Below are 14,061 nucleotides of genomic sequence, written 5' to 3' on the forward strand. Positions count from 1 at the left end.
TTCCTTATAAATATTAGTTATATGTTCCTTATATGTCAAAAATGCATAGTAATAAACTTTTAATTTTCTTAAGTATCAAAAAGAAAGAAAAATTTTTTTAAATATAAATATTTAAACAATTTTTGTGCAAAATTTTTCTGCACATGCATTTGAATATAAATTTCTGAGATTTTAAATCTGTTATTTTACCTTAATTTTAATTAAAAAATATTTTAAAACCTGCTGATTTCCTATAGTATAATTAAATTTCAATATACTGCATGGCAACTGTTGGTAGTTTTGAAGTTTATATATTTTCTTGGCAAACTTCAGTTTTTGACGGTTTAAACCAGTATTATACCCTTGTCATGTCAAAAACCACTTTTTGACGTCAAAAACCCAACCCTGATATAAAGACTCAAAATGTAAATAAGTCCTTAGGAGTTCACATTTTAAAGATACAAAAATATACTAAGTAATAGTATCAGAATAAAAAAGATTTAATTTTATAAATAATGTATAGAAAAAAATTTATGAAAAGTTCTCATTTGCAGTTTAAGTTTTTAAAAAAAAGTTTTTTTTTCAAAAATGAGAAATAGTATAATTCTTACATGCCTCTCAATTTATGAAAGATAAAATTAAAATACATATCTACAACAGTTTCTTGAAAAATAAATTGAAAAACTTTTCTATCATCAACTAAAAATCTCCAAAAAAAATTTACTATTTTCCTTTTTAACTTAGCTAGATTTAAATAGATGTTAATTCATAAAAATTCTCCTCATTTCTCTGAAATATTTAGGGGGAGTTTAATAAATTTCTATTAGCAAGGTCAAATATAACATTCCTTTTACAAAGTAAGCTTTTGGGAGAGTAGAAAATAGAAATAAAGTAACGAAGCACTTAGAACCATTTCAAGTAACAAAGTGTTTATGCATAATTTATATAGTTTATACATTATTGAAAATGTTAGTTAAAAAAATCCTACTAGCACTAACTTAAAAGAGCCATTATATCTCCTTATACAAAATGGAATAAATTTCTGAAAAATAACATTTTTCAGTAGGGTGACCCGGGGTAATTCACGATCACTCTGTTTCTGGGGTAAATAATGATCACCTAAGTTTTATTCAAAAAAAAATATTTTTTTTATAAATGTGAGACATGGACAAGAATGCTTGTACACTTTACTAAAGTATAACTACATTTATTTAATAATAGTTTTTTGCTTAATCTAACAAAATAAGTATATTTTAAACTGCTTTCTCTATTTTCCATTTCAAAGATGGGTTTCAAAATGAGCACATTTCTGTGCACCTTCTCTTAATAATAAATATTTTGAGTTGCTTTCTTTTTCTTTGATATAAAAATAGTGTAAGCTTTTGTTTAATTGTTTCACATCTACTGTAAACATTATAATTTATTATAGGAAACTATATCAAATGTTGCCCCCTACAGATGGGGTAATTATTGATCACTGGGGTAATTCCTGATCAATGTCATTTCTTCTTATAAATAGTATAAAAAATAGCTAATAAATAGCTAATTGTCTTTTCTTAAATAGCAGTTCATATTTATTAAGTGGAACAACTATAAAATATATTCTAACTGTAAACACAAACTTTGTTTTTAACTGTATACAAGACAAATGTGTTCCGATTTGCTCCATTTCTAGTTTGTCTTACCTTGCTTCTATCTTAATTTCATGTGTGTACATTGTTATAATACAGTAGAGAACCATTTATCCGGTATCCAGATAACCGGGAAACCAGAAAACCGGGGAAAATTTTGCTAGAATTTTCCGCCATTTTAAACTAGAACGAAAAAAGCGGAAATTGGACTCATCCTTGAAGTTGAGTAGAGGAAAATGTAAGGAAGGGGAAATTTTTTTTCCCCGTTTACCCAGAGAAACGTCATTTCCTCCGTGACCTTGAAGGCAGGGAAGGGAGGAATGTTTTATTTTTTCCTTTAGGCCGTCAATCAAACTCAAGGGTGTGGCATGCTGATTTCGTTTTCTGCTTGATTTACGAGGGGGGTGGGGAAAATGCATTGCATGCATATCAGTGAACAGAAAAAGAAAAGAGAAAAATATATTTATTTGACATCGACTAATAAAAATAAAATCTTTTTCTTTTGAATAAATTCTCATTCTTTGGAAGTGCGGTATCAATTGCAAGTTTTTCTTGGTGTGGAATCACATCTGCTGTAATTAAAAATCTTGTTTTTATCAACAAAAAAAAAAATAAAATAAAAGGAGAATTGTTTATTAATTTAAACATAGGATTATTTTATGAAGCAGATTGCAGTTTTGTTTTTCTGATTCCACTACGTTTGATTTTTTTTCTTTTCGCGATAAATTTCGCACTCAATAAATTAATTCTTTTTATTCATAAATTTTATCATTAGGTTTTTTTTTTTGAATTCCGTTGATCTTGCCTTGTTCCGGGTTTTAATATTTATGCTAGTGCCTTTTTTAACTATCGTTTCGGTTCGATAATTTTCAAGTGTTTTTATTTAGATTAATAAGTTTTCCTTTTATTTTATCGTTTCCCCCCGTATAATTAGGTATGAAATATATTGCGTTATTTAATCATTGGTTTTGTTTATATTATTTAATTTAGGAATTGTAATTATTTTTAAAAAATAAATATGAGAATTTTGTATTTTTTAAACTTGATTTTCTTGTCTAAACTTGCAAATTTTTTTATTCTTTTAAATGTTATATTTCTACCTTTTTTTTTTCTTTTTAAAGTTAGGAGTACCTTTCTTTTTTCTCTTACTTTATGCATTACACTTTTTCCTTGTACTTCGGGTTCGATAAAACATCGATTAACGACACTTTTTGGTCGATCCAGAAAACCGGGAAATTCAGATATCCGGGATAGCGATGGTCCCGAGCATCCCGGATAATTGGTTCTCTACTGTAGTTTTAAAGTTTATAAATTAGCCTAATATAAATATGGAGAAAAATTATGAGCCTAAAAAGGATACTAAGCTTCTAGAAAGCAAAATGAGTGAATTTCCTGTAATGATTGAAAATGAAAATTTCAGTGTGAGAGCTGCTGCCAGAGTTGTTGACACACTGTACTTAACTTTACTCTCACATAATTAAGTTAAAAAATCCAGCAAAAGTAACCCATGTAGGAACTCTTTCTTATATTCCAGCAGAACATGAGAATGAGTTGGATGCTTGCCTAAAATGTATGGCATGATGCAAAGATTTTTGGAAAATTTAAAGTGTTAATCTTTATTCCTGCTTTTAAATAAATCATTTTATTAACTGCTTAAACATATCTTTTTGGTTTATTTGTTTGACCATGATGTCTTATTTGTTAATTAACATTGTATAATTATTTTCAAGCAGCCCCTTAACTATAAAAACTGCTGATCAGTATTTACCCCAGAAGTGATCAGGAATTACAAGGTTCAGGAAATGATCAAGAGAAGAGGTAATTCCTGATCACTAAAAATTTAAAAATTTTTAAAATTCTAATTAGATTTTCAAACAAACGAAGGTAGCATAGGACTCATCTCATATACCCTCAAACTTCCAGTAAATATTAAAATTCTATCTTGAATAGTTTTTTCACAAAATAGATGTTTGCAGTTTTTGATTAGGAATTACCCCAGTTGTCAGCATTAAATCCGTAAACAAATTTAAAATGACATCTAAGAAAAATTTCAAAAACTGATATGTTTTTGTTCAGACGAAGTTTGAGTCATCTTTACAAGTTACATAAAATCTCAAGTTACACCAAATAAAACTACAGATTTCAAGTTTTGGGGGAGATTTCCAAATTGTGATCTGTGCAGAATAATGGCCAAGTCTTGGCAACTTCCAGGCAGCAGCCTGCGAGAAACTAAAGAAAAAAAAACATCACAGAAAGGTACCAAGTCAAAAGGTATAACTTGTAGCCACCCCTGAGCAAACATCTACACATTTTTTGTAAACAAATTTGCAAGTTTAAAATCTATTTGGCACCTTGGCGATTGTAGTTGAGGAGACAGATCACTATATGGAAATATTCCCAATTTGCATGTAATTAGTAAGAACAACTTACACTACCATAATCTTTCGCTGCAACTCTTCTTTGGGAATTAAATAGCACACAAACGAATCAAATAGCTTATTTGCAAAATAGTCAGTTGGTACCTACATAATGATAAATAAACAATTAATTTAACTCGTTATTACAATACACAAAGATATAAACAAATAAAGAGATACTTTTAAACATATTTTTGAAATTCAAGAACTACAAAACCAAAACAAATTCTATTTATAAAATTACTCACTTGAAAAGTTATTTTAGGCCCAGTTACAGGATGAAATTCACAAAAAAATATACATTTTACATCACTTTCTTCTAGACATTCATTTATTCCATACATTGTGACATAAGAAAATCGTATAAAGTTTTTAAAAAAAAAAAAAAAAAATCAGCAGACTAAATGACAAAAACAAACATTTTTGAAGATTTGAAAACGCTTCCTACTGCTTATTTTTACAAATTGGACTTACTTGTTTACTTATGCTATCCATAAATGAAATTAAATTAGTTAATTTAAATTTATAGAGACGTAAGCAAGCTTAAATACACAATAAAAGTAAAAGTATATTTCCAAAGGATCGTAAATATTTCAGTTTTTTAAATTTAACGAGTTTTATTGTTCGTAATTGTAGTATTCAGAGATGTATCATATTATAACCTAGAACATTCAGTTTTTAGTTTTCAATCAGGGGACTCAGAAATATAAATTAGTAGAGAAAAAATTTTATCAACTACATTTACCTCTTATTATCTGTTATGAAATTGCAAATTTTATTCATGTTCATAATAGTGTGAAGAAATATGTCGCAGCACTGGAAACATTTAGATCTAAAAGCATTACCTATTCCTGATGATATTATTCTTAAAAAGGACTGCGTTACCGTAAATGAAGGATTTAAAAATGTAGAAGTAAGTTCTTAAAAAGTTTGTTTGATTATCTATTTGTTTTGGGTGTCTTTTGATGCGTCCGTTGATAATTCTAAAATTATCATTGTAGTAATAAGTTTTAAAAGTTAGGAAACGAATTTCTTATGTTGTATTCAAGAGAATCAAAGTTTTATTATTGATGAGCAAATTTCCGTTTTTGTTTTTCACTGAGAAAATTGGGAGTCATTTAAAATTATTTATCCTATAAATTTGTACAGATTTAGTAATTGTCTACAGTATTTTATGGTTAAATTTGGATTTTTTAAAAAAATTTAATTCTTGTTTTTAGGTTTTGTAATATATTTTCTTAAACTAGTGATGCAAAATAGGAAAACATTGGTCTGCTATTACAATAAAAATTCTGAGCTCAATAATACCATAAAAGAGAAATTAAAATTGAATATTTTTTATTAGTCGCATAAATATTTTATAATTTTTATAGAAAAGCTATTATTAATGAATTATTTTAGAAAGAGGGGATTGGCCCACAAAAGCGCAATAGCTTCTAAAATCTCCCTGGTACATTTTTTTTTATTATTTTAACACCTTCCTCCACAAAAACCAGAGGTGTTTTGCTCCTTGCACAAATTCTGCCTCACACTTTGACTAACTTCAGATTTTAGCAATTCTCAACAATTTCAGAGATGTTTAGAGTGACTAATTATTGTTTTATGGATTATCTACAGAATTCAGTTATGTGCCTGTCAGAGTATATATATAGGAGATATATAGGAAATTATGAATTTTTTTTTTATGCTTGTCAAACAGATATTTTAATTTAAAAATATATTTATGAATTAGTTTAAACAAACAAAGAATAACTTTGTGATGCCACAATTGGCATTACATATTTATTTTCTATCCTTTTAAAATATCTTTCATTACTTAAGCTTATTTTTATTAATAGTAGAATTATATTTAAAATAAATCAAAAACCTAATCTTTTTAAACGAACATAAAATATTTATTTCTTCTCTTCTAAATCAATGTAACGGATACTTTTTATTTCATTATTATGCAGACTTATTAATTTACTGTCGCCTCTAATCCAAAACAAAAATCTATTTATAACTTTTTAGTCTAAATTTCCAACTGCTAAATGTTTCGGTTGCATGTTTGCAATAATTCTCATAAATTTGTTGGCAACTCGTGATCGCCAAGGTATTCTTTTACATCCATGTTGATATGCTAGTTGGCTTTGTTTTGGCTATGGTATATTAAGAAAAATCGCCAAATTATGGATCTCCTACCCATACTTTCTATGTCCGTTGGGAATAATTATATTCACTTTTAATTTCAAATTTGTGGAGGCTGGGAGCCCTTTGGGGGCCTCCCCAGTCTCAATTTTTTAACCGTCAGAAATGATATTCTGGCTGTATGATCTCTCAATCGAGAGTATTCTGATTTCATCCCTTTAAGGGATTTCTTATTTTTTTGGATGAAGAAATGGCCATTGTCTAAATCTCAAATTATGCTTAATAAAATCTAAATTTACATTCAACGATTTGTACATTATTTCCTGGAAACTCAATTGTTCAATTCCTTCATTAATGGCCTAAATGAACATTCATGTACTATACTATACAACTATGGGCGGCCACTGACGGAGACACAAAACTTCCGTCATAAACTTAGTAACATTTATATTCTTACTATTATTAAATTCCATCCTAGGCCTACATCTGTCAGCTATTTCAAATAGAAGTACGCCTTGATTAGACCACACAGTTGTATTTTTTAAAATCTTTGTTATTTTTAAGAAAAAAATTTACATTCATTATTGTGTTTATTTATAGAAAGCTGAAGTTTTTTATCGTGAAGCTCTACCACCTAATGATTCTCAAACTCATCCTATAAGTGTTTTGTTACTTCATGGACAAATGTTTTCCTCACAGACTTGGTTGAATTTAGGAACAATTCAGATGTTAGCTGCAATGGGTTATCGCACAATAGCTGTAGATCTTCCTGGTAAGATCAATGTCTCTTTGCGGAGTTTACGATGTTTTACTTTATTACAATTTTAGTTTTTATTATTTCTATTTTTTTTTTAATTATTTGTACTTTAGTAATCAGCAATCTAACATAAAAAATGGGATTTTTTTTCCCTTGTAAAACAATTGAGATATTTTTTTATGTAATTTAAGTAAAAAAAATTTATATTGAGAGATAGTTTGGTTATATTTATTAAGCTTTTGTTTACAACTGATACAGAAGAAAACCAGAATTGCAGGCTACAATGCTAAGCATGCAACAGGTTAAATTAAACCAAAAATTAAGACTTGGAAAATAATGAACGTTTTTTTTTTCCTGCTACAGTGTCAACCCTATACAGTTGCTATTTTTTAGAATAGTTAGAAAACATTTACAGCTTTGAAAAGTAGAATTTTTTTTAATTTTTTTTTTTTTTTTTTTATTATAGTGCGNTTAGAAGAAAGTTCATTTGTATTACAGTGAAAAGTTTTGTATTACAGTGAACGAGTGTAAGGAAACTGTGATAATTGCAAGAATGTAGCTAATTTTTTACTAGTATATATAAAAGTCTACTGATGGTGTCACAGTTTTCCATTGTTGTCCATGCATTTTTATTGGCCGAAAAATCATTTGGTAGGATCCAGTTTTTCCTCATTCATTTCCATATTGTTTTGGTTGCCATCAGCATAAAATTAATAAAAGTCATGAAGGCTCCATAGAGCTTTTTTGTAAATATTTTTGTATACCTAATTAAAGAAACTTACAAAAGTAAATGGAAGCATGTTGAATTTTAAGAAGAGCCTCAAAGCTCAAATAAATCTTATTAGGCTAAATTAAGCCTTACCTATTGAAACCCAGTGCTATAAGTGAAAGCAGAGAGCACGCCGCACTTTACTATATTCATTACCTAATTAAAGTTATTTTCTTGTACTGCTTGTAAAAAAACAAAGAGTTTTTTTAAAATTTTATTATTATTCTTATGTAATTCTGTCGCACATTTTAAGATAAAGTTATTTAGAAAAGTGGTCTAATCTTATTAACCATTTTGCAATGATCATTTTTGTGCAACATTAATATACTGTTATAAATTACAGTTAAAGGGATCTGTTAAATGATTTAGAACTTAACGATTAGCTTTATTCACTATGAGTTGCAAGTAAAAATAGTATTTAATATATCTGCCTGTTTGGTAAGCGAAAATATTAAATTACGGTTTCGAACTCATTAAATTTGTTTGAACAATATGTCATATGTTTTTTATAATGCTTAAATAGATAATAGTGTTTGGACATAGGAAGTGAAGACTTGTGTGTAAGGAAAAACAAAATTCCTTTTAGTACATGTATGTTAAGTGCATAATTTTAACTTTAGTAGGAAAACTTTTTCATGATAAGAAACAACAATAATTATGAAGCAATCATCGGGGTTGGTAAACGGCAGCGAACACGATGCTTAGCCCTTTTGTAACATATTACGTTCTTATACTCTTCTACCTTTTTTTGATAAAACACAAATTAAAAACTACAACATCAGCATTAAATCCCAATAGAAACAACTATCGTGAATTTTAAGCCAATATTCTTAAATGAATTTTTCTTATTTATTGTAAATATATTATAGAGATTTTTAGAAAAGTATAAATTTCTAAATGGCTGAAAAGTTAGAACATTTTACTTTTGATTTTATGATAATTTAGAAATATTTTGTTGAATTGTCACATTATATCAACACAAATGAACTCTAAACATAATTATTTGCTCAAAATTATAACAGTTTTGTTTATTTAATTAGGTTATGTAAATTCACCAGCTGTTAAAATTTCTGATAAAGGAAGTTTTTTGCAGTCATTGCTAGAAAGCTTTAATATGGAAAAGCCGGTCATAGTAAGCCCAAGTATGAGTGGAAGTTATGCTTTACCTTTCCTAGTCAAACACAGTGAAAAATTAGCTGGATATGTTCCTGTTGCTCCTGTAGGCATTGAAAACCTAGAAAATTTACCAGGATGCACAGATTTGCCTGTTAAAAATCAAGTTTATGTTCCTTTACAACCATTCCTGCATGACCCTGTTCCTGATTTGAGTTTTATAAAGGTATGTCTCTGCCTTTTTTTCTTTTTCTCTTTTACAAAATACTTATGTTTGCCTTTTAAATGTAATAAAAAATTTATTATATATTTTATTTATATAAAACAAAATATATTTTATTTTTATTCTAAAATGTTCTTTATTTATTCAGATATTTTTTAAAGATAATTAAGTTATAGGGTGTTGTGATGATTTATTATTCAGAATTACTTTTTGAACTGCAAAGTTTTTATTTTAATCATATTAATTTTTTTTCTTATTTGTTTTACAAAACTATTAAATGCTCATTTTTTTTCCAATTAGGTTCAGATGGGGTATAGTGGGTATAAAATCAAGCTTTTTTTAAATAATGCTCTAAAATCAAACTATTAAAATTATTTTACCCAAAATTTTGATGCATTTATGTACATTGTGTTCATATAGATTAAATATGAAATGTAACTTATCGATTTTGTTTGATTGTTTTCTTACAGTAATGCATTCAAAAGAACATGTTTTAATCTATCCACTTTTCCAAAGTAGAATGAAGTGGGTATAGTTCTAAAATTGTAATATATTTCCTTAAAAAGCATATGTAAATATTGTTTTCGAAATAAAAATGCTTTTAAATAAATGTATCTTGATTATATTTAAAAAAATTCTGAAAAATAATTTTTTTCATATTAAATCAAAGAGCTAATGTTCATGGCTATAAAAATTAGGTTTCACTTAGAATGAACTATATTTTGCTGAACTTTACACAATTTCATTAAAAAGTGCGAAAAGTATAATAGTTTTTGATTTATATGAAATGTAAATGAGAGTGTAACAATTAATATCTTTTGTGGTAATTCATAGCGTTTTTCTATTTATATAATACATGTAATTATTATAATGTAATTTTGTTTTCCATGAAAAAACTGCCATATAAAGGCAGAAATTTGCATGAAAACTTATCTATATCTTTAAATATGCTCACTAAGTTGTACCATTATACTATTTTGGTAATTTCTTTAATTATATAATACGTGATATTGTTATTATCATTCTTATCTTTAAAAAATGAAATTTAATAGAAATTTTGTTTTCATAGTTAAAGTTACTATGTAGGGCTATAATAAAATGACTAAATTATTTTTAAGCTATTTTATTATTAAATATAGTTCACAAAATACAAAAATATCCCTTTTATACAACACTTGACTAAGCTTAACCACTTTTCCATACCTCAGAAAACAGTTCATAATAAATGGAATTTTGAAATTTATTCTTAAATTTTTATGTAGATCTGTCCTTTAGGTGTCCCTCTACTAGTTTAGAATAGTTTTATATTTTTGTTAAATAATAGTTTTTGCCAGTTTTTAATGATATTAGAAGAAAGTTCATCAGCAACTTAAACTGACTTGTATGAGTTGATCATAAACAGATAGTTTGTAAACATTTATCAGTTTCTAAAACTGAAATAAAAATGCTTGCCAGAAATCCCAGTAAATGTCTCTAAAAATATTAAATGAATTATCTCAATTTAAAAGGAGAAAATAGATGTTTTTTAACATATGCCCACTTTCCCCCATATACCACCCTCTTTATCCCACCTGACCTTATAAAAGAAACATTATAAATTTATTTCAATGTCTAAAATGCGAGAAAAGTATTTAAAACAAATATACATAATAATATGTTTACTGGTATAAACTTAACTATTTATTCATCCTGTAATGTATAAATATAATTTATCATCAGTAAAACTAGCTATTTCATTAATTATTTTATATTTAACTAATAATCAGGCTATATTTTAACTATTCCGAATTTCATAAAATACTGAAAATTGAACTGAAATAGCAGTAAAAAATAACTTGAAAACTAAATTTGTAATATAAGGTTAAAATCATTTATCACTTAAAACATAGCTTTAAAATTGCATAATTTTTTCTGTTCTCATTTTTTTTATTAAATTATGCTATCTACTTACTTAAATAAATATCTGTCACAAAATAATTATAACCTAACTAAACCTAAAAGAATATAACAAAAAAAGATATTGAAATGAGAAAACTATGGTAGAGTAACTGCAGCTACCAGTGAAACACATAGTGTCCACCATAGTAATCTTACACATTGCTTGTATAACGGCTAACTATTATTTTATTACAAACTTATTTTGCTCTTTTTGCCATTTGAAAAATCATTAAATTTTCTGAAATTAATATTTTTCTTTAATGTATGTATATTAGCATAAAAAACTGTGTATTTTTCTGTTTATAGTTGCTAGTATATTTCTTTATTTTGTAACCATATCACTTTTTGTAGCATATCTTGTAAATGAAAAACAATATTTTTTTATTCAAAAAACTCCTATAACTTACAGGCTTGTGTTTGGTTTTTGAGTATGCAGAATTCGTGTAATTATTTGATAAAAATTTGATGCTACCTGTTTTGTCTTTCATTTTTTGTCGTAGATGTAGAGACATTTGGAAAAATATTAGGCAAAAAGTTTGTAGATTCCTTTAAAAAGAATATATTTTTAATAAAATTTGTTGCATTCCTCCTTTATAATTGAAGATCTTGCCAAAAGGCTTTATTTTTAAAATCAAAAAAAAGTCATAATTGCTTCTTTATAAATATTTCCTGTTAGTTAACAGTGATAAAAAAAATTTTTATTCAAATTATTATTTTGGGGGAAAAAACAAGTTGAACACAAATGATAATTCTTCTACACCAGGTAATTTTTGCTATTTATTTTTAGGTGAGTTTGATATGTAATTTTTATTTGATTGCTTTTAACTGAAAATTTTATACTGGTATGATGTTCCACTTTCTATTCTTTTACTGGAACAATCTGTCAGCAAAAGTTTCATAACGAATAACATAAAAAGTTTGTTTTGATTGGTAAGACTATTCTGCATGAAAATAGGTTGGTACAGATAGTTATAACTAATAAATTATGCTGTTAATATTAGGTTAAAATGTTAAGTTTAACAAAAATAATTTTTCTTTCAGACACCAACAATGGTAGTGTTTGGAGAAAGGGATAGATCTCGAAGCTCAGCTTTACTAAATTTATTGCCAAACAGCCAGTGTCAAGAAATACCTAATGGAAGGCATCCTGCATATTTGGATAACCCAAATTTATGGCATCAACTTTTGTACAATTTTCTGTTAAAATTATGGTGAAATACTTTTTATACAAGCAATTTTTGTTAAAATTTGTATGATTTTTTTAAAAATATTGTATAATTTTATAATTTAAATACTTTTGATTTAGTTAGCTTGCATATAGGTTAAAATATTTACTTTATTGTTTTTCTGTACTGCACATTTTAAACAATTTTGTAAATTACTCATCAGGATTTTAAGCTTCATACTTCGTGAAAGCAATTATTTTTAAACACTAAATTATTACAAAACAATACTGTAAATCTTTAAAAAATTAAAATATAAGAATTAATGCTATTAATTAATAATAACATCAATATACAGTTATTTTCTTTTCTATTCTTTGTTGTACTAAAATGAGCTTTATTTTTACGTAGTTAATATTAAGCTCATTTATTAAAAAATAATAAATTGAGCGGTAGCTGTCTTAGGAAAACAAAATTTTAGATTTATTAAATTAAAACTCTGCATATATTGTTGGGAAGCATTTTAGTTTTGCAGTGTCAGATTAAAAAGAATAATTTTAAAATAGATAAATTGTTCATGAGTAATAATTTTAAATCCACAATTATTTTATGATTGGAATTTTAAAATTTATAAACTTAGAAATTTGTTGATTAAAAAAAATTTTTTTTTGCATTAGTATTGTTGAAAAATATATTTTTTACTGTGCCTGTGTTGCTTGGAGCTAAATGAATTAAAAAATCTTTCATTTTCCTGAATTCCTCCTGTTTTAGAAAAAAATTACTTCCCCCAGGACACTAAAAAGAAATAAATCTTATCCAATGTTTTAGATTTAAAAAAAAATTTCATTTCTTTCTCTTGGGTTGAGATAAACCTATTTCTCCTGGGACAGTTTTTCATTTTTTTTTTCCTTTGCACCATGGTGGAAATTTGTTATCCCTGCCCTAGAGGTGATTTTTCCAATCCTGCAGCCTTTAACAACCTGCTCTCCTGTTTAACATTTTCTTTAAAAAAAAAAAAAAATTAAAAAAAACTCTAATCTTAAATTTTATTTTACAATTCGGATAACAAATTTTTTAAAAAACTATATGTGTGTATTATAATTAAGATTAATAACAGCCAAGAGGGAAATCTCTAAAATAGACAGCAAGTTGTTAAAGGCCGCTAGTTTGTAAATTAGCTCCCTGGAATGTCAATAAAATCTCACTACTACTCCACATATCATGAGTGCCAAAAAGCCATAAAATAAGGACTGGAAAAATGTCACTAAAAACTTTTTCAGTTAACCTATATTTAAGAAAATATGCAAGACAATGATGACAAACAAAAATTGCATATCGTTAAAAATTAATATTTTGTGATCAAAATTTTTCTATGACCACTTTTAATATTTAAGTGGTGACAGTTATTCTTCCTGTAGCATTCAAGTGTCATCAGTTGTAGTGCCTCAAATTGTTTCTAATCATTATTTCTAATAGTCCCTTTATTAACCAATTTATACTTGCGCTCTCTTTAAAAAATGAACTAAAAGTGTTCCCTCTTCTAAAGATGCACTTTTGGTCAAAAAGTCAAATCGTTCAGAAAGTTTTTGACTCTAAACATATCAATGCAGAGAGTGTTCAATGATTTATTTCTTGCAGATTTTATATTTAATTGTAGACAGCATATTTTTTTTAAAAAATTGGGTTTACACTTTTAATTTAGGAATCCATAATATTTTTTTACCCATAAGTGCTTTCTCAAATGCCAATGAGACATCAGACACAGTTTAGATTTTAAAAAATGAATGATACTTTTACATAGCATTTTATAGAAAATTGGAATATTTTTATTATGGTTGCACAGTAACTGGAGCACATTGCTTTAGAGCATTATAAGACTTATTAAAAATTGAATATATTTTCTTACTTATTAAGTAAATAGGATGGTTTTATTATGATAATAGA

The 14,061-nt window shown here is 26.7% G+C and overlaps 2 protein-coding genes across 3 annotated transcripts in view; one reads left to right on the forward strand and one right to left on the reverse strand.

The window, feature by feature from the left end:
• LOC107439534 (Nitrogen permease regulator-like 2) overlaps positions 1–4,476 on the reverse strand; it is a 20,271-nt gene extending 15,795 nt beyond the window's left edge. The window contains exons 1-2 of one of the 2 annotated variants that reach the window (XM_043039437.2): positions 4,276–4,476; positions 4,041–4,132 (exon numbers count right to left, since the gene is read on the reverse strand). In XM_043039437.2, the coding sequence (XP_042895371.1) occupies positions 4,041–4,132; positions 4,276–4,371 (188 nt within the window). In that variant the 5' untranslated portion in view covers positions 4,372–4,476. The remainder of the gene's footprint in view (positions 1–4,040; positions 4,133–4,275) is intronic. The other variant, XM_043039438.2, reaches the window with a different exon arrangement.
• Positions 4,477–4,630: 154 nt separating this feature from the next.
• Positions 4,631–12,873, forward strand: LOC107439594 (putative protein-lysine deacylase ABHD14B). Its single transcript, XM_016052248.3, has 4 exons — positions 4,631–4,940; positions 6,755–6,926; positions 8,721–9,019; positions 11,996–12,873. The coding sequence occupies exons 1-4, from the start codon at positions 4,833–4,835 to the stop codon at positions 12,167–12,169; spliced, it is 753 nt and encodes a 250-aa protein (XP_015907734.2). The 5' UTR covers positions 4,631–4,832; the 3' UTR covers positions 12,170–12,873.
• The last annotated feature ends 1,188 nt before the right edge of the window (positions 12,874–14,061 follow it).

Source organism: Parasteatoda tepidariorum, chromosome 3, assembly GCF_043381705.1.
Source record: "Parasteatoda tepidariorum isolate YZ-2023 chromosome 3, CAS_Ptep_4.0, whole genome shotgun sequence".
Lineage (NCBI taxonomy): Eukaryota > Metazoa > Arthropoda > Arachnida > Araneae > Theridiidae > Parasteatoda > Parasteatoda tepidariorum.